General features: G+C 40.0%; 2 protein-coding genes across 2 annotated transcripts in view; one reads left to right on the plus strand and one right to left on the minus strand.

Annotated features, from left to right (window-relative positions):
- On the plus strand, positions 1–17322 carry ltv1 (LTV1 ribosome biogenesis factor). The gene is made up of 11 exons (XM_038275343.1): positions 1–67; positions 508–639; positions 4670–4861; positions 5044–5131; positions 5308–5440; positions 8586–8817; positions 11054–11181; positions 11258–11394; positions 14763–14815; positions 15304–15504; positions 16934–17322. The coding sequence occupies exons 1-11, from the start codon at positions 65–67 to the stop codon at positions 17042–17044; spliced, it is 1410 nt and encodes a 469-aa protein (XP_038131271.1). The 5' UTR covers positions 1–64; the 3' UTR covers positions 17045–17322.
- LOC119776758 (interferon gamma receptor 1-like) overlaps positions 17283–25601 on the minus strand; it is a 14774-nt gene continuing 6455 nt past the window's right edge. The window contains exons 2-7 of the mRNA XM_038275347.1: positions 24836–24953; positions 24554–24726; positions 22274–22425; positions 20603–20750; positions 18476–18660; positions 17283–18398 (exon numbers count right to left, since the gene is read on the minus strand). Coding sequence (XP_038131275.1) covers positions 18027–18398; positions 18476–18660; positions 20603–20750; positions 22274–22425; positions 24554–24726; positions 24836–24953 — 1148 coding nt within the window. The 3' untranslated portion in view covers positions 17283–18026. The remainder of the gene's footprint in view (positions 18399–18475; positions 18661–20602; positions 20751–22273; positions 22426–24553; positions 24727–24835; positions 24954–25601) is intronic.

Raw genomic sequence — 25601 nt, forward strand, 5'->3', positions numbered from 1 at the left:
TCGGAAGCTGCTGACATTTTTAATATTCATTTGAACAAGAAGCTCAACAAGACTCGGAAACAAAATGGTAAGAAGACATTTCCAGACTAAGCTAATAGCGTTAGCCTGTAGCATTGCAGTTTTAGCAACTGCTTAAGTTTCCCTTGTTAAATACTTACAGCAGAAAATAGCTGTTTTTGGGTTTCCAGAGCGTTGGTATCTTTGTTTAAAGGACACATATCTGTCGAATTTCATTCCTTTTTATTTGCGTTTTCTGTCTCATGTTTTCCTTATTTAAATGCCCAATGAGGTATAAAGGACATTGTATTTTCCATCTTGCTGTGATGCTATAGTTATTGTTTTTATGTCTGTTGCTAGATTACTGTTTCGATTTCTGTTCATTAGCCAAATTGGATTGCTGTTTACCTCAAGGAATAATAATGACCTGAAATGTACTTGATTTCTGAATGATTCAGTAAAGAAAGTTTTTGTTGTTTTTTTTTTCTCATTGTTTTTTTTTTATTTCAGCCTCATCGAAAGAAGAAATCATTTATTGAAAAGAAGAAAGCTGTGACCTTTCACCTGGTCCATAGAAGCCAGAGGGACCCTCTGGCTGCAGATGAGAAAGCTCCACAGCATGTCCTCCTACCTGCTGCAAAGGTAAACCGACATATGTGGACAAATGAAGGCCGACTCGATATTCATCTTTGGGGCTTTAAACCAAAACAATATCGGATATTTATCAGCCGGAATATAAAAAAACAAACTAAACATGGAGATAAACATGATCTGCTTTGTCCAACCATAGTCCAACTCAGATTCTCATTATAACTTAGACTTAGACTTAGACTTAGACTTCTTTATTTGTCATTTTGTATGCACAGGGTGCATACAGAACGAAATTGCGTTACATACAGCTTATGAGCGTTGCATTGATATTTCACAATGGCACGAGTTATAGAAAAATACAAAAAGTGCAGCAGTGGTCAAAGTGTGAACAGTGCAGAGGATAAGAGACAGTGTGCAAGTTGCAGTGGTTCAGTGCAAAATGGCATTTGTGCAAAAAATGCGTTATTGAAAAATACAATGAGATGAACAATTTAAAGGGCTAAAAGTTAAAAGTTCAGCAGCATTTGATGCCCGATAATGTGCAATAGGTGCAGAGTTCGGATTGTGGATCAAAGGTTCAACAGTCTGATGGCAGTGGGGAAGAAGCTGTTGCACAACCTGGTGGATCTGCAGCGGATGCTGCGGAACCTCTTTCCAGAGGGCAGCAGGGAGAACAGTCCATGGTGGGGGTGTGAGGGGTCTTTGATGATATTACGGGCTCGGGACACACAGCGCTGTGATGAAATGTCCTTAATGGAGGGAAGAGGAGCCCCAATGATTCCTTCCGCTGTCCTCACCACCCTCCTCACATTCTTCCAGTCAGAAGCTCTGCAGCCTCCACACCACAGAGAGAGACAGCTGGTCAGAACGCTCTCTATGGTGCTTCTGTAGAAGGTTGTGAGGATGGGCGGGGGCAGGCGGGCTCTCCTCATCCTCCGCAGAAAGTACAAGCGCTTCTGTGCCCTCTTCACTAGAGATGAAGTGTTTACAGTCCAGGTGAGGTTGTCCGTGATGTGCACCCCCAGGAACTTTGTGCTGCTGACCACCTCCACAGCTGAGCTGTTGATGAGCAGTGGAGCATGGTGGGGGCGGTTTTTCCTGAAGTCGACGATGATCTCCTTCGTCTTCTCCACGTTCAGGATCAGACTGTTTTCACTGCACCAGTCCACCAGCTGCTCCACCTCCTCTCTGTAGTCCCGGTCGTTGTCGTCCCTGATGAGGCCCACCACCGTGGTGTCGTCCGCAAACTTCACGATGTGATTGGTGGTGAACCTGGGGACGCAGTCATATGTCATCAGGGTGAACAGCAGGGGGCTCAGGACGCAGCCCTGAGGGGAGCCCGTGCTGAGGGTGATGACATCAGAGGTGTTCTGACCGACCCGGACTGACTGAGGTCTGTTGGTGAGGAAGTCCAGCAGCCAGTTTCGAAGGGGTGTGTTGAAGCCCAGATGTTCCAGCTTTCCCACCAGGTGCTGTGGGATGATGGTGTTAAACGCTGAACTGAAGTCCAGGAACAGCATCCGCACGTGGGTGTTCTTCTCCTCCAGGTGGGCCAGGCTCAGGTGAAGAGCAGAGGAGATGGCGTCCTCAGTGGAGCGGTTTCGCCGGTAGGCAAACTGGAACGGGTCGAGTGTTGGGGGGAGACTGGAGACGATGTGTTCCTTTACCAGCCTTTCAAAGCACTTCATCATGATGGGAGTCAGTGCGACGGGCCGGTAGTCGTTGTAGCAGGTGACTTGAGGTTTCTTTGGCACTGGGATGATGGAGGCAGACTTGAAGCATGCTGGCACTGTGGCTTGCTCCAGCGAGGTGTTAAAAATGTCCGTGAGGACACCAGCTAGCTGACCTGCACACTCCTTGAGCACCCGCCCAGGTATGTTGTCGGGACCTGGGGCCTTCCGCGGGTTGACCCTCCTCAGAGTCTTCCACACGTCGGCTGTGTCAAGGCAGAGAACCTCCTCTTCCTGATGTGGGACAGCCTTCACTGCTGGAGTGCGATTTAGTGCCTCAAACCTCCCAAAGAAGTTATTTAGTCCGTTTAGGAAGTCAGCATCAACTTCATCCACCGGGGCAGGGGGCGTGTTGTAGTCTGTGATCGCCCGTATGCCTTGCCACATGCTCCTGGTGTTGTTGGCGTCGTGGAACAGATGCTGGATTTTCTGGTTATGGTTCCGCTTTGCTAACCTGATGGCACGGTTCAGGGTGGCTCTAGCTGTCCTCAGTGCCTCCTTGTCACCAGACTTGAAGGCTGAGTTCCGTGCTTTTAGCGCGTGGCGGACCTCCTCAGTCATCCAGGGCCGTTGGTTGGCTCGGGTGGTGATGGTCTTTGTTGTGCTGACGTCCTCGATGCAGTGGTTGATGTAGGCTGAAACAGTCATGGCGTACTCATCAACATTGATCTTGTTGTCATATGTTGCTGCTGATTTGAACATGTCCCATTCAGAGCATTCAAAGCAGTCCTGGAGTGCATCCATGGCCCCCTCCGTCCAGACCCTCACCTGCTTCACTGTAGGTTTTGCTCTGATCAGCAGGGGTCTGTATGCAGGAATTAGCATCACAGAAAGGTGGTCTGAGGAGCCGATGTGGGGGCGGGGGGCTGCTCTGAATGCGTCTTTTATGTTTGTATAAACTAAGTCCAGAGTGTTCTCTCCACGAGTAGCAAAATCCACGTGTTGATAAAAATGAGGGAGAACAGTTTTCATATTCGCCTGATTAAAATCTCCAGCAATGATGAAAACGCCCTCTGTGTGTGTAGATTGCAGCTCAGAGACAGTCCGATAGAGAACACTCATGGCCTCCTTTGTATCAGCGCTGGGGGGGACATACACCGCTGTGATGGTAACAACAGTGAACTCTCTGGGCAGGTAAAAGGGTCTGCAGCTAACAGTCAGAAGCTCTATGTCCGGAGAGCAAAAACTACCACAAATGTGATTCAAGAGAAAGAAACTAAATACTACTGAATAACAATAAGCTACTTTAATTTGAACGCTGTCAACATAAGACTATAAATACAAGATTTAAGTATTGCCTTAAATGTTTGGTTTTCTTCTCCTTACTGGTGCTGGAGCCCTGACTAAAGGCCAATTTATGCTTCTAATGCATAGCCTCTGCAACCGTTAAATCTGTCTCTGCCTCTGTGCGGGGGGCAAGGTTCTGCAACCGTCGTCGCGCAACAAAAAAAAATCCTGACTACGCATCGAGTGGTCTTAAAACAACGCAGACCTCAAGCGGAAGTGCGCAGACAAAAAGCAGCTGTGATTGGTCCTTGGTATGCCTTTCCAGCTGTCTGTGTGGACGTCCTTCTCTATTCGGTGCCGGAGTGCGCCAATTTTACAATGGACAATCACGACTAAAGGTGAATCGGTCTTTTTGCCAACTCCATTAACAGAACATGTTCCTCTTCGATTTGTAGCAACTCTAGATCCATCTGTGTGACTGTGATATCTTGAAGATGCACCATTGTTGTTTTGGAAGATAAACGCTTGCCGAAGTTCTCGCGAGTTCTCGGAATAGGCTTCCCCTCGCTTTTTGATGGGAAACTGCGTCCATAGAAATTCCAGACCGACGGTGCAGAAGCATACCAGCAAAACTGGTTCGCGACCAGATAAAAGCGACATTTGATGTGTCAGAAGTCTAATCTGCCCTTAAGTTTAACACAGCAGACGCTGCATCCAGTAGTTGTTACATCATTTTTGAAGTTGCTCCACACCTGATTGTTCACCTCTGCCTGGGATATGAATGAGTATACATTCAGTGTATTTTGTCTATTAGATTTCACTTCTACAGATGAGCATTCGATAATGGAAACATACAGCTAAAATAGTACCAGTCTGGCTAATAGTAGGTCTTTTGTATTTGATATATTTTTAAAAGCCTCACTCACAAAAATACCTTAGAAATATAAATTTGTTTTTTTTTCCAACACCTGAATAGCTCCCTCTTCCACTAAACATGAGGGACTAAACCAGATTTATGTATTGTCAAAACGTATCCAGCTCCTGTTTGTGAATCTTTATTCTCTCACATCTGGTTCTGTTGCAGATTGAAGTAAAATTGTTCCTGGGTTTCCTGTGTTTCACAGGTGGATGCAGAGAAAAGGCTTGAAGAGCAGCGAAACTTTGGTGTTTTCTTCGATGATGATTACGACTACCTGCAGCACCTGAAGGAGGCATCGGGTCCCTCAGAGCTGGTAGCCACTGGACCCTCCTACCCTGACAGGGGATCCTGTGATCTCAGAGACGAAGAGGAGGAGAAGGAGAAAGAGGTGGAAGCTGTGAGTAAGGAGCTTCCTGTGAGTTTGTAAAATAAATGTTGTTTAATAGATTTTATTTTACAAACTCCGGACCCAGCAGACAGTCGCTTTATAAAAAATGTAATGAAATTAAAACCCTTCAGTAACTCAGAGCTGCTCCTCTGCATCAGAACCATGTTTTGATTCCTGTTTGGTTTGAACAGGAAGCTACGCTCCACCTGCCGTCTTCAGTGTTTGCCTCAGAGTTTGAAGAAGATGTAGGACTTCTGAACAAAGCTGCTCCTGTTTCAGGTATTTCAAGCAAAAACAGACCAGATTTTAGATTGTGGCCAAAAATCATCGACCATAGTTGCTGATTTTTGATCATTCATTTAATCTGTTTAAACATATTTCTGTGGAAAAATAAACAAAGTCTGATGAATTTAGTTGTATTGTTCTCTTTCATAAATCTTTATTTATCACCTCAGGACCTCGATTGGACATGGATCCTGATATTGTTGCAGCTTTAGATGAAGACTTTGATTTTGAGGACCCCGACAACATTCTGGATGACGACTTCATCCTCAAAGCAAACTGCACAGACAGAGCTTTGGATGCAGAGTAAGAGGAGAGATTTGGAAACCAAAGCAGTTTCCATGATTTTAGGGTGATTCAGGTCTGGATCCTTTCAGAATAAAGATATCTGATGGTTATTTTAACTTTGGGAAACTACTCATTCTATTCAAGATCATATTTTAGGTTTTGATTCAACTTGTGGAGGTGTCTCCATTTCAACCTGAAAACGTTGATATTTTTTAGAAATTTGAGGCAGAGTTCCTATGCAGCTCTGAAAGGTTTGAAATAGGAAATGTTTCCTAGGGTCAACTGAAAATATAAACTTAATAAACACTTTATGTATTTCAGATACTTTATTAAACGAAATGCATTAGTATTTTCACAGACACATACAGGGTTCCTGCGGGTCCTTAAAAATTCTTAAAAGGCATTGGATTCTTCCAAATAAAACTAAGGCCTTAATTGGTATTAAAATGTCTTAAATTAGTCTTTCGTAGGTCCTAATTTTTAAAACATCAAAAATGGGATTTTTTTTTATTACGATTTATTTTTGTACGTTAATCTAAATAAAACCTTAAAATAGTTTTTTTAACGGTTCGCCATTATTGGTTCCGTCCCGATAGCGGAACCAATAAAGCGTTGTTGCGGCCGGGACATTTGGGAGATGAGCCATTAACTTTTTGTCTGGAAAACATGAGCAAGTGTAAATGGAACCAAAATTGTCTCCAGCCAAGAGTTTTCTCCATGGATAAAACCAGGGAACATACATGAGGCTCAGTGGATTTATGCAAGAAGTCATTCAAGCTCAGAACGATGGGAATTAAGGCAGTGGAGTCGCACATGCGAAGCACGAAACACAAAGCGTCAAAATGGAGTTACAGAGAAACAGCCGGTATTTCTCAGTTTGGTTCCACCCTTGTCTCTGCAACGCCTCCACTTATCACCAAATCAAACATACTAAGAAAACCATACAAAGAAAAATAGCTGCAAAAAAGACTTAGCACTGGTTATGTTGGGGCTTTAAAACTGATTTGTTTTGTTCCCTGCTAAAACAAAGTTTGTGAATTCAGTTAAATAATTGGTAAAATATATCTGTCATTTGTGTGTTTTTAGCTTTCTTCCTGTTTGGGAAGCTTTTCAACATTTGAAACATTAGTGCAGTGGTTTATGTTAAAATAAACCTTTGGGTTAAGTTGTCGCAAGCAGGTTTTTCTTGTGTTTCTTGTGAATTTGGTCTTAAATTTTTATTTCAAGTGGCATTAAAAAGTCTTAAAAAGTCTTGAATTTAATTTGCCTTATGCTGAAGGAACCCTGCCATAGATAATTCTAGGCCTTCATTACTGGTAATTTTAATAAAACCAGACCTCACAGTCTGATTGGTTCAATGTTTTCTAAGGAAAACCAGCTGATTGAATCGACCCAATCTAAAGCAATCCCTCACATCAAACAAGAAACCTCCAGCAGAACCAGGCTCAGAGTGAGAGGCAATCTACCGAGGCCCACTGGGGTTCAAGGAGAGAGAAGCAGAGATACAAAATAAAACATTTGATATTCTAATGATAAACCTGAACAAAATAATATAAAATCTGGGCGTTTTACAAAATATCTACCACCTGCCTAAAGGTTTTTTATTTTTTTTCGCAAAAGAAAATAAATGTAAAACCCATTAATGATTTTTATTGATGCAACATCACTATGATTTGATGGTTTACCCATCAGTATTTAGTTAAACGGCAAACCTCTGGACCCACACTGGAAAAAATCTAAATCTACACTTAAAATAAGAAAACACAATGGATTGTCTAATTTCAAGTGCATATTATCTAATTATCTTATTTTAAGAGTAAAAACACTCATTCAAACTTGTTTATTTACTTCCTCAAATTGAGGGTAAATACATTTAATTTAAGAATTTTTTACTTATTTCTAGAAGGTTTTTGCAGTGCACTTTTTTTGGATGGATTTTATTTTCAAACAGACTGAAAGTACCTGGACTCCCTTCACCTAATGTAGAATAATAAAGTCATCTTGTACGAATTTTTACAAAAATTTAATTCCTGATGGCAAAACAAAAAACAAATACAGAAAAGCAGTGCTATGGATCATTAAGCAGCGAATTTGGGCATCTTTTTGTTTCATGAGTACAAATAATCCCACCTGATTAGTTGTTAGTTAAAGATGTTATCACGGTAGTTGGATGTAAATTAGGGGCGGAACGGTTCACAAATTCCACGGTTCGGTTCGATTCACGGTTTCGTGGTCACGGTTTTCGGTTCGGTTCGATTCGGTATATGTTGATTGTTACACCGAAATCCCATAAAAATTTATGAAATTAATGAAAAAATCCCCCCAAAAATAATGGATTGTAATTATTTTAAATGATCCGCGAAAACCCTGGATCATTTCCGTATGTTTTGCTGCTTTGAATTTAATCATCTTGCGCATGCCCTCTACCATCTCCAAGGAACTCAGAGCGAGTGCGGGCTGTAGGCTTTGCTTTGAGCAGCCGGTCTGGAGCGCAGCGGGGGTTGCTGACGGAGTATGAGGGATTTCGGGGGTTAGCATGACATGTTGGTCATGTTGCTGTTAGCATAAACAAAACGTGTTGCACAATGCTTGCACACTGTTGCACTTTTATCCACAACTTTCTTTCCGCCGTCATCGTAGGTCACTCTAAATGCAAAGTGGTCCCATACAGCAGACCTATAAAGTGCTGCTGGCGCGTCTTCCAACTCCTGTTCTTTCCCACTCGCCATACCCACACAATTCTCCACAACAACTGATTTTTTCCCTGCTACACCCGGCTACGCTGCTTCGCTTCTTCTTCTTCTTGTTTACTACTGGTGGTTGGCTTGGTCGCAGTACCGCCACCTTCTGCTCTGGAGTGTAATCACTTCGCCTATGAGAAAAAGGAGCAGCGCATGAACGAACGCAACACACGCAAACCGAACCGAGACAGTCAAACCGAACGGTTCGGACGGTTTTCATAAATCGTCCCATACCTAATGTAAATATTTTATATTTTAGCTAGATTTAGTCTAGATTGTTATAACATTTCCAGGAAATTAATTAGACATTTAAGTCTGCAGAAGAAATATTGTGAAATATAAAATGCTGAAGTTATGACTGATAGTGTTTTTACACATTTTCTAAATGTTGTCTAATTTTCCTTTTATTGTGATTCTAACAGAGGATACCATGATGAAGATGATGATGATGAGTGGGAGGACACAGACGAGGAAGGCGACTTTGACTCAGAGGGAGGGTTTTCAGGCGACGAACGAACAGAACGGGACGGTGAGGATGGAGAGTTTCTGTTCATGAACGAGGAGACAAAGAGTCGCTTCACCGAATACTCGCTGACCTCGTCGGTGATGAGGAGGAATGAGCAGCTCACCCTGTTGGATGACCGCTTTGAGAAGGTAAGAGCCCTGTCACACCATGCTGATTTAGCCAGCGTATGCCCGAAGTCCCAGAATCTCCTAAAACGCTGGAATACGCTGAACTTTTTATGTACTTTTTCAAGTTTGGGCGTATACAAAGAGCAAGGGTCACCAATTAAAAATTAGCAGGGTCCGAAAACAAGAAAAGGTCTGGAGACATTTTTAATTATAATTTGTTGCTTTAAGCAGAATTTAACACTGAAATAAAATTAGGTTTTTATGCATCCATGTTATACACTGAATATTCAAATAGAAAAATAGAAAAAAAAATAGAAAACTTTTCCATTTTAAAATCTAAAGTGTTTTTTGAAGTAGAGAACAACAGTCGTTCAGTTTGGTATATAGACAATTTCCTGATTCACATATTTTATAAAAACACCTGAACTGACCGTTTCTTGTTTCTGTCTTAATGTTGGCAGTGGGCTTTATGCTGCCCTGCAAGGCTTTAAACCTGGGTTTGAATGGAGACTAAGCCATTCTCAAGCACATATCAAGGAGCTCATTTTGAGCCTGGATCCAGATTTATTGTTGATTCTGTTCATGGTGGAGAATCCTGCTTCACAGCAGCAGGTTGAGCCAAACATCCTCTAATTGTGCAGGGTCATCTTTGAGCACCATTTCACTTTTCTTTCACCAGTTCACCGCAGTTCTTCCAGCAGTCCACACTTTCTCTGCTCTCTATTCTTTCCCATCATCTGGTTTGCCACAGGTTTGCCTGCTGTGTCTAAAAGTAGCAGCAGCAGTAACCCAGACTCATAGCTCATTGGCATCACATGCAGCCTGGTCCCGGATGGCTTTACCGTATTAACAGGAGAAGCGGCACAAGTGGAGTCAGACACTGCCGTCGGACAACATGCGATAATTTATAAATGTTTGAAATCAGATTGGGTCCGGATCAGGACCACGGTCAGCTAATCCGTGACCTCTGGCATAGAGTATTCATAACAAGCCCAGAGCCAGTGTCCAGAGGGGGGCAGCAATGGGCCCAGAGACGCCCGGTCTGCACCTAAAAGGCGCAGTCTCAGTTATGTGTGCCATTATTGTATTTAACACACACATAAGGCGCACCGGATTATAGGGCGCGGGTTTTATATACCGGTAAATATCCTCTACTACGTTTAAATACCTCTACTGCATATTTAAAAATGGAGCGGGAGCAAAACTTAGTATGTTTGTGCTTTATTCATGTATTTATTACAAAGTATTAATCAAACCCATCAAAGTCATCATCCTCTGTTTCTGAATTAAACAGCTGCGCTAAATCAGACATGCCCATTTCCCCTTCTTCGCTGTCAGTCACTTTCCGTGCAGCGCGGCTCCTCGGAACGCAGGATAAGCCCCTTGACATGAAAAAATCTCCCTTTTTAGGGGGTCCTTAAAAAAAGACAAATTGATGTCTAAGAATGACACCACAGTATATACACTACAATAAAATACATACATATATAGATGGTCTGTAAGAAAAGTTTAGAATCCAGTTAGTAAATTGTGTTCCAACAGTGCTAAACGGATTAACCCGAATTAACTTGGTTCAAATGAGACACCCAAATTAACTTTTCTTCAATTTCCATTTCTTTTTCTTTTAAAGTTCATGAAAACTTTACACTTTGAAGGATCAATATTTAAACAAGTATTTCTTGCTACCAATGAAAATCTCAAATCTATTCAGGAATTGTACTGATTTAGGATCAGAAGCCATCGTCAAATCGCCCACAACCCAAGCAGGGCGTTAATTCAGTTGTTCATCTGCTGGTTTCCTTTGATTATTACTTTATAAATAATTTATCTCATCGCCTCTCAGTTCTGGGTTAGTTTAAGTGGATCAAATGTTTCAAACATTCTAAGATTTGTTCACAGTAAAGAAGCTTAATAAAATCTTTAATTTATGAAGTAGATCAATAGGACTTATTATTTATCTTTAGATGATATTGTGCATTAGAGATTTACCTCTAATCAGTGTCACTAACTGGGATTGTTGGTGTGAAAGCTCCGAGCCTTCTGCTCTTCAGCATTCTGATCTGTTTTTTTTTTTTTTTTATGGAGTTTTTAAAGAGTCAGTGAAACAAATATGAATGTAGGACAACCACTTCCAACTGGGACCTTTTCTTGTATTATTTTCCGATATGGATAACATTGTATGAACTGAATAAACGAGAAGTTTAGATGTTATGTTACTGAGAAATGGTAGTGATGCAGTGATGTTATTGTTTTCCAGTTTTATGAACAGTTTGATGATGATGAGATCGGTGCTTTGGACAACGCTGAGCTGGAGGGGTTCATCGGACCGGACAGCGGCCGCCTGGAGGAAGTCATCAGAGACTACTTTAAAGAAAAACAGAAAGAGTGAGAGACTCTTCTAATCCTTCATTCACAAATTAAAGTGTTTTTCTAACATCTTCTTATGGTGTTTTTGGATCAGCTCTCTGAGGCCTGAGGATTTGGGTCCCAAAGAACTTCCTGTCGTGAAGGAGGAGGAGGAAGATGAGGAGGAAGAAGAGATGGAGACGGTTGTTATCGAGGCTCCTCAGGAGAATTGGGACTGTGAAACCATCATCAGTAAGTCTTTAACTTGAGGTAGATGCTGGGAGGTTTTTTTATTAAGCAGCAGTTAGCATAGCCTGTGAACTTTATATCACAACCATTTTACCATCTTTTGCTTCTTGGATCCATACAATACAAAAATATATATATATTTTTTTCTCTAAATAATTTTATGTTCCCTTGTTTTAAAGAGGTGAAAAAATCCAAAGACACTGGAATAATATTTGCTTTTAGATTAAGAAAAAAACACATTACCTTAGTTCAAGTGCATACTATAAGAGCAAAATACCCCATTGGAAGATAACCTAATATTTTTGCTCAAATTAAAGAGAAAATGCATTTATTTAAACAACTTTTTACTTCCTATTACCTCAGTTTTATGAACGTAAAAGGGTCGCGGACAGATGACGTGCAACATTCTGACATCAAATGCAATTTATTTGTAAATATATTTGACAGTCTCGTTTCTTGTTTAACATCAGACCCAGTGGCACTGGTGAGGCGTCATTGGGTTTGATTGATAAAAAAAAAAAAGGCATTAAAATCTGGAAACAAAACTATCAATAGATTCATATATTTTTTTTCCTTCTCATATTTAAACTTGTAGTAAAACTTATTTTCACAGCATCACTTGACTTGGAGGTCTATACCTTTTAGCTATTTATGTACAGATACTGGAAAACAAACTAAATAGCTAGCCTGGGTGCCATTCCGAACTTAGTCCCGCCCACGTTTGAGTTCAGGAAGTTCGGTCTGGCATTGCTCAATAGTAGCGCGAGTATGCTAGCCCAATATCTGGTCAGGCCAATCAAATTGTCAGGGCGGGCTTTATACGATGATGGACAGATGATCAACAGTAACGTAATCAACCGCGTCACCAAAGCGCGCTTGGGTGACAACAACAATGGCTGCCGCTGGAGAGTTGAGGTGTGAGTAGAAATGTATTAATAACCTTACCTCTGTAATGGTTCTTTGCGTTTTTGTACCGGTTGGAGTTGACGGATTGGGGCAGAACTTCTTCAGAGTCCTGGGCGTCTTGGAAGGAGTAGGCTCCCGGTATCTTTTCTCTGATGCCTCAGATGAAGACGGTTCTTCCGGCTGGTCTCCTTTGTCGTCTGCCCATTTTTTTAACACAAGCATGTCGCGTTCCAACCGTGTTAAAACGCTCTTCACAGGACCGACAAATGCGATGCGATTTATTTGACGTTTTGTAGAGTTGTAATCCTAAACGGAGAACTTGATTGTATGTGCATTCGCCTTTAATGTTTTTCTTAAAAATGAGGTTCGTGTGTTGAATGACTCCTTGTATCCTCGGGTTCTTTTTGCAACACCGGCAAAAATCGTTCACGCTCATCTTCTTATTCTAGGCGTGTAACTGCACGCTTTGATTTTTGTCGACAACAACTATGCGTTGCTTAACATACGTCACGCACTCCGTTGCTCTTATTGGTTGTAGGTCTATCCAATTGAGTGCAGAGGCATTTTTTTTCCTGGTTTGTTTGAAACATGCCCCATAATCACAGCTCTATGGAGCAGCATCAGACTCATATTCTGACTAGAATTGAGTAGGACTACGTCAGGCTACTAAATATCATCCAGATAAGAGAAATAAATGAATTTTCTATGTCTTCCAACTTGAAAACCTACAAACTAGTGATGAAATAAAATCTGTTCAGTGATGTCATTTTCTGACGATGATTTAATGGTTTAGGTTTGATGGAGTCCTCTGGAGTTTAACCTCAGTTTAAATCTAAATGTTTTGTGAGCAGAAGAACAAACCAGATGAATGAATTCAGAAGAGTGCAGCAGATCAAGTAAGACCAAAATGGAGCCATTTGACCTTAATGGGAAATATTGTGTGGCAGAAATCTGATGCCAATTGTCCACCTTAGCACTTTACCTCACAGTGAGACATGGTGATGGCTGCTTGCCAGAGTGATTGGAAATGGGTTGGGAATAAAAACTGTGCAGCCCTGGAAGGAAACATGTTGGAGGCTGCAGGAAACTGAGCCTCAGTTCAGGTTCTGGCAGGACTGTGGCCCTAAACGTACAGCAGAAAACAGCCCTGTTTATGTCCAGATCTAATTCAATATTCAGTCCGAAATACCCAAAAAACAAAACAGATTTCTTCAGTGGAGAGGCGGGTAAAGGAAAATCAAGCCAAAGAGTTTTCAAACATTCAAAGAAGAAAAGTTTTAATATTTAACTCTGATTAACCACTAGATGTCACTAAATGCTCAAAATGGCCTGTTTGGATCAAACCTCTTAAGCAATCCTACTTTACATTATCTACAGCATTTTCTTCTAACTAAAACTTAAAATATGATGAATTTTCCCAAACCTCTGAAGCATTTGGAGAACATTACAGAGCTAAACTTTTAGTATTTACATTTTCTGCAATTTGTCCATTTTCTCTTATTTTTAAAGATCCATTACAGTTTTTGTTGAGATGAAAATCTGAAAAAAAAAAAAAAAAAAAAAAACTCGGAATCAGGTTTTTAGCAGGATTTTGTAGGGGTGGGGTATCTATTATAGGAACATTTACATTTGCGAGAGTAAAAATAATCCAAATACATTTAAAACTTTATAAAATATTTTCTGTTTCTTCAGGTTATTTTAAACTGAACTGAAATCAAATCAATTTTATTTCCAAATTCAACTTAGACAGTTAACAGAGACTCATAGTGGATGAGTCTGTGTGTGAATTAAATGCAGGGAGGATCTATTTAAGTGCAACAGCTTATATATATATATATTTACCTCCCACTTTTTAATTCAGGGGGATTAGTGGAAGCTTTGCACATGTGTGGCTCTTCGCCCTCCGACTGCAGAAATAAGCTGCAGTGTTTTGGAGGAGGGAGGGGCTCGGCTGCTCATCGCTGAAGAGGAACTCAACTGCTTTCATGATGTTACCAAGATAGGAAATATTCTCTAGATTTGTTTTTTTCCTTAAAAAAACAACTAAAAAGGGCCTGAAAAAAAAAGTCAGTAACTATAGCAACAAAGTAGCTGAGTATGAACATCGTTTTCACCTGCCGTGATAGCTGATGGCATTCTTAAAGAGGATTTATGTTTTTAAGCTGCTTCATTCATATTTATGTGCAAATAAGGAGGTTTAAAAAACAGTTTCAACTGCCGTTACGCTGATTGAAAGTTGGGGTATTTGCATATTTCCATCTTAGAGTTTGAGCTTAATCAGCAGTTGTGGTGAAATGCCCTGGGGAGGAATCCCACGTCTGTCAAATGGCCGTTACGCTCATAGAAAAATGGTGACTTTTTTAAAGTTACGGTCCGTTTAGCTAAAATACACCCACATTTCACTGTAGCATCCAGTGTGGATGGGTTCTACTTCAGTTAACCATTAATTCCTTTTTCTTTTTCAGGTACGTACTCCAACCTGTACAACAGACCTAAAATCATTGAAGAACCACCTAAGGTATAAAAAGAAGATTAACACACATAAATCTGAAATAATGGGTCAGATTCCCCATGTGAGAGTGTTTTTGGTCTGTGTAGAAATCCCAGGATGTACAGATTGTTTTGATAGGCTGAACAGTAACAAGAGAAACACTCAGAGATGAGTTCTGCTCTGATTGTTCTATAGTGCAGCGTAGAACACCCGATATCTTGGATCATGAAGCTACTTCTCAAGTTCAGACTAGTTTAAGACCAAGAACATGGAACATTATGGAGGATACATCTTTAACCTGTAGAGCTGTTCTGCTGCTAATTGCATAAAAATTAGATCTAGATCAGAAAGGATTTTCAAACATGTAGCTTAAGATGTTTGATTATAGATTTATATTTAACTAGTTTACTGCTTCAAAAGTGTTTAAAAGTAAACCAAACCAGGAGTTTTTTTATTTTTTATTATGGTGTTTAATGAGTACATTCTGGCCACTCTACATCTTTGTATGTCCACAGCCAAAGCCCATCCGCGTGTCCAACAGGACCGGCATCCCTCTAGATGTGCTGCCTTCCAAGAGCCTCACAGCCAAACAAGCGGAGCGCATGACCAGAATCAATGACTCGGATCTGCCGCGTGTTTCGACTCAGCCGCGGAGCAGAGAGGAGAGCAAAGAGGAGAAGAAGGCTAGGAAGCAGGCCATCAAGGAAGAACGGAAGGTGAGGAAGCTTCTTGGAGCTCCTGCTGCCTCCATCAGCTGCTCAGTCAGCTTCACTCGTCTGAGATAAATGGTTGAAAACCATTTTGGTGACATCAGAATTTTTAGCATCACAAAGCTGGCTTTGTCACCATGGTAACATGTAGATTAGAAATCTAGTCCATGTGAGATCATGTCAAATAGATGCCAGGAGAAGCTGATCAACATTTCCTTCTCTTACTTCAGCAGAAAATTTCTTAGATGTCTCAGAATAATCTTCTGTACTTTAAAGGGGAAAGTTCATACTTTTAAATCCTTTTGTTTCTGTCGAGCACTTATGGCTCTTAAAGTGGATTCCACTCCACACCATTTAGTCTTCTTTGTTGTTTGATATAAGAGTTATATATTCTCTTCCAAAACAGATTAACGGATGTGATCAGAGGCAGACAAAACAGATAATATAGAAAACTTTTGGATGAAAAAATACGACTTGGCCCAGGAACAAAATTAAGAGATTTATCAAGCACTTGGAGAGACTGAATTCACCTTTTCTGTTCTCCTTGAGACTCCAGGTACACAACAAAATATATTTAATGTCTAAAAAAAGTGGATTAATCATTAAATTAAGCCAGGCACTGCACGATTTTTTTCTTTCAACCGCTGCATGCTGCACAGCTCACGATGTTCTCAAACTGTGCGGCCAGACGCTCTGATGTGATCTACCTGCTCACACTGTACGTCTAAAAACCACATCGGACTCAGCTCCACAGTGAGATGGCGCTGCTCGGACTCGTCTATCCAGAAGCCAACGAAGTAGAAGAGGAATATTTATTAAACAATTTGTCCAAATATGTTGTCGCCTTTTCTTTTAGGGCTTTCAGCACAAAATTGCATAAAGACATGGCTGATCAAACAATCAAAATATTCCCGCACAACTGGAGAAACGGCCCAAGAAGGGCAAAAAAAAAAAGTACAGTGTATGCCCGGCTTTAAGCTGAAAATAATTATCCTAATGGTCATGTTATTTAAATTGCAGCTCTAGTCCATGTAGAAAGTCAGAAGTTTGCTGAGAGAAATAATTTCCTTTTAACAAAGGGGTTTTAAAATGGGAGTGTTGCACCAACTGGTAACTCCTGCCTCATGTCTGAGTAGTATTCATTTGCACTTTCCTTCTTCGTCTTCCTTCTTTTTAATTTTTTCACCATTTCCAAACTATAGTTGGTAACCTTAGTCTCACCAACAGGCACACCTGCTTCTTAATTTAAGGATGAAACAAAAGCAACACATGTGATTGTTTTTATCTATAGTCTCCACCCTAAGGCGTTTTTAAAGGGGTAGAATTTGCTGAAGGCATTTCTGGTTTCTATGGGCAGAGACACGCCCGGGCAGCAACAAAAGTGTGACGTGTGAATGTTTCAACTGCTCCAGTTACATTCCTCCGTTTTCTTTAGGAAAGGAGAGTGGAGAAGAAAGCTAACAAGACGGCGTTTAAGGAGGAGAAGGCACGACAGGAGAAGCAAATGTTGAACTTGAGGACAAACATCCAGGGCCTGAAGCTTTAATGGCGGACCGAAAGAGCTCAACAGGTTCTTCAATCACTCCAGCGAAATGGGACTCCTCGCATAAAAAAGGACTGCATTGACCAATGGAGAACCGGATGGTTTCAGGAAGTTCTACTGGAGCTTCAGAGACTTTGGACTAAATAAACCAGGTTCCACAGGGTGACAAAGGGTCAAATCTGTCTCAGAAGTGGGATTCCTGTTGGAAGATTAATGAAATCATGTCGAACTGAACAACCACTCAGTATCTTGGATATTTTAATAAAAACGTATAGAAATTAGTTTGCTGTCGTGCTCTGTTTCTCTGCCAGCGATAACGATGACCTGCCGTTAGAGCGGCTTCTGGCAGAGCTACATGTTGACATTCCTCCTCCTCATGCAAACTAAGAGCAGAACAAAAAAAGTTTTAAACATACAGATATTACGTCCAAAACAAAGAAAATTTCCATCAGAAACTGGCATCTTGGGTCAGTTCAAGTAACTTTACAATACATTTCACTTTTACACACTTACACAGGTATATATATATAAAAAAACCCCACCTCACAATAAAAAGGTAAATATCTATTGAGACTCTCTTGTTGCGTTTAGAACCAGTTTTACAGGTCGCATGCTTTCCGTCCGTCTTGGGTACGACTTTACAAAAACAAGCCAATTACCTTTGGAACAGCATGTGGATGGAAAATCCCAGGGATGAATCAATAAAACAATAAAAACTTCCATTGTTAAACTTTAATTCACTGAATAAATCTTGAATTAAAAGAGTGCAAATAACCAAAACCTTTCACGTAAAACATTGTAAACCTGTGCAGCCTTGCTTTAACATCTGAAAAGAGGCGCCAGCAGAGGGGCTCCACTAGTAAACATGGAGGGGGAAGGATAACTAGCTGGTTATCAACCCAATAAGTCCAAATACTGATGTTTCTCTTGTGCCTGAGGTACAGATCAGCTTGCTGTTAAAACACCAGTTAAAAAGAAGGTTCCTCTACTTCGTGGAGTAGCCAGTGACCAAGTCTCCATCTCCCATATCCATCATCACTAAGTGGGGGGAGTCATAAGGTGATGGTTCCGCGTCGGGGGTACCTATAGAAACGCACTCAGTCTTTACAGAGTCAGCATCTGTTGCAGACATCAAACCCTCTTCTTCCTGGTGTGGGTTTCTGTTCAGATATTCTTTCAAGGATCCTGTGGCACTAGCATGGTGAGTACAGTCAGAGCCGTTCCCCTGGAGGTGCTCAGAGCAGTTATCACCGTCGGATTTGATTGAGGGTCTGTCGCAAGGCTCAAAGGTTGAGACTGGACTGATCTTTGGGTCTTTGGGTGTTTGAAAGAACTGCTGATTCTCGAATGCATCAATCTGTGTTGGAAAAAAGCAAAGTCAGCTGGAAGAAAAACCACAAGATAAAACCTTTATTCCCCAGGCGATGCGTTTACCGTATGCTTGAAGAAGGGGACCGGCGTTTCCATGGTCCACGCCTTCACTCTACAGATGAACACTACTGCAACGATGGCCACCACAATAAAAATAGACCCCAGTACGGCGGCGAACACTACTGCTCCATGCACGTCATCTGCTCCATGCACGTCATATGATCTACCCACTTTAGTCACTGCTGGGTCTACCAAAACAAAAAAAGAACTCAGTCAGGATTTAAATGGGTCCTGTCTGGTACTACAATTACAAATTTCTACACCAAGAGATCACTCAGGTTGATCATATTACGGCGCCATGCTGGCTCGCTTGATCCATTTGTTAGTAAACACAAGCACTGTATACATTCAATATAACAAGATTAACATTACATATGTGTGCAATAAGTAAACCAGAAGGTAATTAAAGAAAGTCAGCATTCTCAAACAGAGGTAAGAAAACAAAGTAAAAGTCGAAGATCAAATGTAAAGAAAGCCCCAGAAAATGTATAAAGTGTTTGTGTGTGTCTACAGCTATGCCTTAGCTCTGACAGCTGTATTCGATCAACAGGCTGAAACTGGTTCTTAACTTAGATACTAGAAAATGTTGATATGCAAGTTGAGCTGCACATCAACCATCACCTTCAACCAACTTTATGAAAACACACAAAAGGTAAGGGTGTTTACACCGGGTTTGGAAGCCTTAGTGAGCCGACGCTTGTGATGAAAAGTGTGAAAACCACAATTTTAAAACTACTTTTAACAAAAACAAGGTGTTCCCCTATACATTTTTTTTTCATTTCAGATATGGCACTGATGACAGATTCTCAGTCATCCAGGTCATAGTCGTAAAAAAAAAAAAAAGAAAATTAAAAACAATCCACTCAATTGAAAAAGCTTCCTGGATGGGAAGTGAAACATCTTCAAACTTGGAAACAGAGTCCAGTGGATTGTTTTTAATTGGTCGATGCCGATATTGACCCCATAAAATATCATTATGAATCATACCAGCATTTATTGCTTATTTTAGAAAAGGCTTAATCAAATAATATTACTAAAACAGAAACTAAAATCATAAAATTAACTGCTGAGTTACAGAAACTTAACAGAAGCAGAGGGTTTCTATTGGCATGAAAATCTTAGATGTTTTAGATGCAGGGAGATAAAATCAGAAATTAGTTTTTTTTGTTGCTAATATTGGATCAATATTGATATCGGGTCATCCCTAATAAAATCAGCATTATGCTTAAGAGGAATACAAAAAGAACCTTCCTCTGCACCCGACCCCGGATAAGCGGAGGAAGATGGATGGACAAAGGCTTTGCTGTAGAGTCAATGATAATGAAAGCTAATGTGTTCAGTCACCACATGTTCATCCAGGAGAAGCACGTCCTGTAAAGCCAATGGCTGGATGTAGTCAGATGGTTTTTCTTGGAGAGAAAACTTTTAACCAAACTGACTGTATGATTGGATTGGATTTTCACAGAGATAAATGAAAGCAATCAAAAATAAATGGACTTCAGAAATCCCACCGGTACGGTGTCGTAATTTAAATATTTTTTCTCTTCCCCCCCATCTTATCTGACACTTTCATTTCTAAGAGCTACAACCCCAGTAAAATTATTTATGGGTATTACTTGTATGTTAAAATTTTTTTATTTTTATACCTGATTATTGCCAAGTTTTTAGAATAAAGAAATCCCCTAAATGGAACCTTTCTGACGACATGAAGTAGGCTAAAAGATCCCAGTAACCAGCCCTGATTTGAATAATTGAAGACAGAGTCAATTTTTGTGACATCATGTAAATAAAAGTATTTGGCATGGCCAACATCTAGAATTACATTTGATTGAGATTCTAGACTTTGGCCATGATTGGGCTAAAAGTTTCTTCAGGTTAAAATTAGAGGTCATCACTAAATGATTTTTGGCTTCAACCAATGAACTCATCAACTGAAAAATGCTTTTAAGATGTACTGTTTGATTTTAAAATGTATTTAATCATCTGAGACATTTGTGTCAAAAGCCTAAGAATGAAGCACTGTTGATTTGTTTCTTTTAAACGTTTAGATACTAAAATCTCTCTTAGGATGACTTGTGTTCCAAGGCAACACCCCCACCCCACCCTTTTTTATTATCATTTGTTACTTACAGTGACAGCTTTTGTTCGTCCGGAATTCAACTTGTTCAGTACCAGTATCGCCGAATATCAGAAGTCCATTTACGGTGATGCAGCCCACGTTGGGGATTTTCCTACTACTCTTGCAGTCGATGTCCTTCCCTATGCATGATTCATCGAACTGAAATCATAGAATCATTACAACCATTACTTTCTACTGGAAATTGTATTTTACTCTATAAGCAGCTCAGTCCAGTCGGTTGAAACATTGGGATAAAAGTCAGGGAACTGAATCAATTAACACTCAGAGACTTCAGGATGTTCTGTTTTTTTCTCTTCAGACATCCAGGAAAACTGCCATCAAACATGGAGCTTTAAAACACTAAATGCTGCCTTCTGCACATGGGCTTCATGTAGAGTTTGATTTCATTTTCCAGCAGGACCAGTTACAGGCCCACAACTCCAAAAAGTACCAGTATCGGCTTTAATAACTATGGTTACACTGTGCATTATTGATCTATATCCCGACCTTAAAAATCATTAAAAGAAGGAGCCAACAGCCAGAAGCTAAAGGCCACCATCAAAGCAAACCGGGCTTCCAATACTCCCAATACCAATGCTGCTACTATAAGATTTGAAATTTCCTTAGTACCTGAATACCTTTTAATAACAGAGTTAATAGAAGCACTTTGTGTAGAATATCTAATTTTCTTTTTTTAAATTGGAATTAATAAAATCAATTTACTGATATTCTAAATGAGCTGCAGCTGCATCTATTTAGTCACCTATTGGGAAGTTTGGACCTGAGCTCTAAAAAGTTGCAGTTCTTACAAATACAGTCTGCATGAGACTTTAAAGGTACACTATGCAACCGATGTTGATTTTCCAACGAGGCTCCCTCCAGAGGGTGAAAGTAAAAGTGCACTGTCGTAAATATGCTCAGTTGCTCTCCTGGTTTCTCCGTCAAGCCAGGCGCGGTTGTTTTGAGCTTAGCAGACAGGCGAACGCAACAAATCACCATGTCTACTGCGGTAAGTGACTATTTTGTTCCAATTTTCGAGTTTGAAAATTCAGCATGTTTTCATACATTGTTTGTTATGGATGTGTCTAAATAACAAAGATTGTAGTTAGCCAAGTTCGCGCCGTAAAGCAAGACCGACTTTCGCGATGCACGAGACTTCTGACCCTGTGGGTCCGGGCCGAGGGCTCCTGCAATTGCAAGTACGGTATTTCCCCTACAGACCACCAGGGCGGCCGAGAAAACCATTGTTCAACCTGAAATGACTCATTTAATCATCCAAAACGTTATGAAACACATTAACTGAAACATGTTGCATAGTGTGCCTTTAAGATAATCCTCCACATAAGAGAAGTCTCTGACAGCCCCCCTATTTGAAAATTCCTGCAAACTTTCAAGAAGTTTACAGTTATAAAAGTAGCTGTAAATAGCAGCAGTTGCACCAAAAGAAAATTTACATTCTTTATATGCTGAATATATAAAGAATTATATATTATATATATTATAATAATCAAATATTACATTGAAGGAACAGATTCCCATTGTGAAAAAAAAAACACCGGATATTTAGTTTCTACCTTTGAAAACAAAATTATGTTTGCATATAGTATATGTACTTATCCATATAAATGCATACAGACAAAACAGGTTTGAAATCAACTTATGCGTAGCAAAAGTTTACTTACATCGCCTTTATCTGAAACATCATATTTGAGTTCTGGGGAGTTTTTACAGCAGTTATTATTTAATTTTTTGTAGTATCTGAATGGATTTTGGAACTCAACTGAAGTAACCCCATCAGCCGAACGTAATGTTACAGGAGGGAAATCCAACTCGCCTGAAAGAAGCAAAGATATTTGATTTAACTGAAATGTAACCATCCATGCAGTACAAGCTGGAAGCTGAAACAGGATGCTTTGCTTCCTGTCCAAACATTCCAATGCAACTTCAGTCAAGCCTCAGTGCCTTACGAAAGCTATTCAGATTTTCATCCTTACATTTTGTCATGTTATGATCAAAACGCTGTGTATTTTATTGTGAATAAATGCAAAAAACCAACATGAAGTAGAACAAAACTCTGAAAGATGAAAAAAAATTATTTTCCCCCTAAAATAAAAATAAAAAAAACATCTCTGCGGAATCAAATGAATGAAGCCCTGAACACATCGAATTGGATTCAGAAAATCGTGTTGAATGAGGAAATGGCGTTTAACGCTCACTGAAACACAATTTGGATGATCACACCCCACACGATTTTCTGCAAGGGGGCTGCATAGCTGACTGAGATAGCCGCCCCCCCACCCCAGAATCTATTTTAGTTGGACTATGAGCCATTCAGCTGCAATTTCATGGGTCTGACAGGAAGAGAGAGGCTGTTACAAAGTAAAACATCCACTTTAAGGGAATAAACTAAATTAAATGTGTTAATCACATGGGGAAACAGCCTCACCTCGCATATGTAGCAAGTAGGACAGACTCGTGCAAAAACCAACTAAACATTTAAAAAATAAAACTGTCCTAAAAACTTCAGGAGAACAGAAAAAGGACATACGGAAATAGTGAGTCACTTTGAGCCTCACAAAAACAAAATCACGAGGAGCAGAGTTATCACCCTCCCCTCTTTATAAAAAAAAAAAGAAAAACAAAACAAAACTTCAGTAAACCTCACAGATCTCTTAATCATCCCTCTCTGCCTCAGTCAGCATATAAACACCCTTGTTTATAGATGCTGGAGATCGGCCTGTTTTCCAGTGTGGCCCTGTTTCTCTGATTGTGACTGAGTGGATGTGCTCTCTTCGTCCTCTGACATGGGAGCTGGCTAGGAGCTCGTCTGCCTGGCTGTGCGTTTCCTGGACGGGCCGCCTTTTACAGCTGCTTTTTGTATCTCTGCTTCTGCCTCCTTGAACCCTAGTCGGCCTCAGCAGATGGCCGCTCACACTGAGCCTGGTTCTGCTGGAGGTCTCTTCCTGTTAAAAGGGAGTTTTTCCTCTCCACTGTCGCTACAAGCATGCTTAGTGTGAGGGATTGTATTTGAGTCGATGAGTCAATGCAATCAACTGGTTTTCCGTAGATAGAAAACTTTGAATCAAATTGACTGTATGATCTGGTTGAACTGTAAAGTGCCTTGAGATGACATGTGTTGTGAATTGGCGCTATATAAATAAACTGAATTGAATTGATTAAACCGTTCCACGGCGTTTATTGCCGTGTTTTTCTTTTCTTTAAACGTAGTTCTGTGTTTTTATTATAGGCATATAAACATTCCTTATCTGTTCTGGTTTGTGATGCTGGACAGACTCGTTAAGCGGGGCTTTGCTATATAGCTGTGCCAGTGTTTATTTATTTATTTAATTTTTATTTATGATACGTTTTCATAATCTGTAAAGGTCATATGAGGGGAATCGTTTTCATGTGTGCTGCACAGAGACAGAAGTGAAAAAATCTGCACAGATCTGCCCACCATGCCTAGTCAGAGCCTCTATACTCAGTCAGTGTGACACGGAAAAAAATCAGATCAAGATTAAAAAGTCGTGCTCAACTGATGTGTTCAGGCCTTCACTCATCAACAGGCCTTTGCCATCCTGACAGCATAATGCTGCCTGTTCAGCGTTTCACTGCAGGAATGTTTTCAGTTTTCCTCCACATAGCTGAGAGATGTTAAAAGCTTAAGATATTGTTTTAGACTCAGACCCAACAATCACTCCCCTGCCTGGTGTGGTTCAAACTTAGAGGTTTGAAGAGCAATGCTTAGACTGAGATTAAATAACAATCAGGTATTAATTAGCTTATTTGGACATATCCACTTATTAAAAACATGTGATTTTGAAAACCTTGCATCCATTTTCCTCAATTTTCTATTAAATCCTAATAAATTACAAATAAGTATTGGTTGTAATGTGACAAAATGATACAGGCTTTGAGTGTCTGTTTGAAAATCACGATGCATGCTGCATAATTTTACTCACATTTTTTATCAACTGCTAGCAATCTGTTGAAGGAGAAGGACTCTCCCACAGCTATAGACTGATTTCCTCCTTGGATGGCTGTTACATCGACACTCATGTATTTCAGAAAACGTTCTGGAGACCCCCACACAAAGTCGCTGAGGTCATACTGGAGATCGGTGGTGGTAAAATTTCTTCATTCAAAGGAAGAAAAACAAAGTTATAGTTTAATCCTGTATCAAAGATCAAAATGAATGGAGATAAAGCCTTTTATGATATCAAAGAACAGCGGTGCATACTTACTCAACAGTGTCATATCCAGTGACCCGTACCAGGAAAATAGTTTCAGGCTGACGTTGGCTCCACCTGACAGCGATATTTTCATTTTGGCAGCTCACTTTTACATTGAATGGAGGTGGAACTGCAAGGAGTAATATAATAAAAAAATATTTAAACAGCTGTAAACCAAACATACAAACAAAAAGAAAAAAAAAACAGTTATTCTTTACCTTCCCGTTTTCTATCCAACAACTTTCACATTAGATAAACTCAACAAAATCAATTCAAAAGGCCTTTTTCAAATTAGTACCCTAAATGTCAGATCTGCAATATGTGCAACTATAGAGGATTGTGTTTTAACAGTGGAGCTTCTGTAGGGATTTACTTTCATGTAGAAAACCTGTATGACATTCTGACCATAGATGACTATTTATTATATTTTATAGACCTTCTTGATAGATGTTATTTTTGTTAAATTACCTCATTTTTAATTGGCTATAGTAACTTTTTAATGGCTTACTGTTCAATTAAATACTGAATTAAAGAAAAAGATAGGAGAAAAATAAAATTAAATGGTTGAATCTCACATAACTGCATTTTAGCATGTCTTTATAAACTCACCTAACAGAAAAAAAAACAAAAAAAACATTTATTTTTAAGCAAGCTATTGTGTGTTCAACTTCTAGGACTAATATCAGACTTTTATTTTTATCCTTAAATGGAAAATAATTTCAACACATCTTTTAAATTTAATATCAATGTATAAACACAAACAATGACACCCTTTAAC

Source organism: Cyprinodon tularosa, unplaced genomic scaffold (genome assembly GCF_016077235.1).
Source record: "Cyprinodon tularosa strain WSP-4 unplaced genomic scaffold, ASM1607723v1 ctg954, whole genome shotgun sequence".
Taxonomy (NCBI): domain Eukaryota; kingdom Metazoa; phylum Chordata; class Actinopteri; order Cyprinodontiformes; family Cyprinodontidae; genus Cyprinodon; species Cyprinodon tularosa.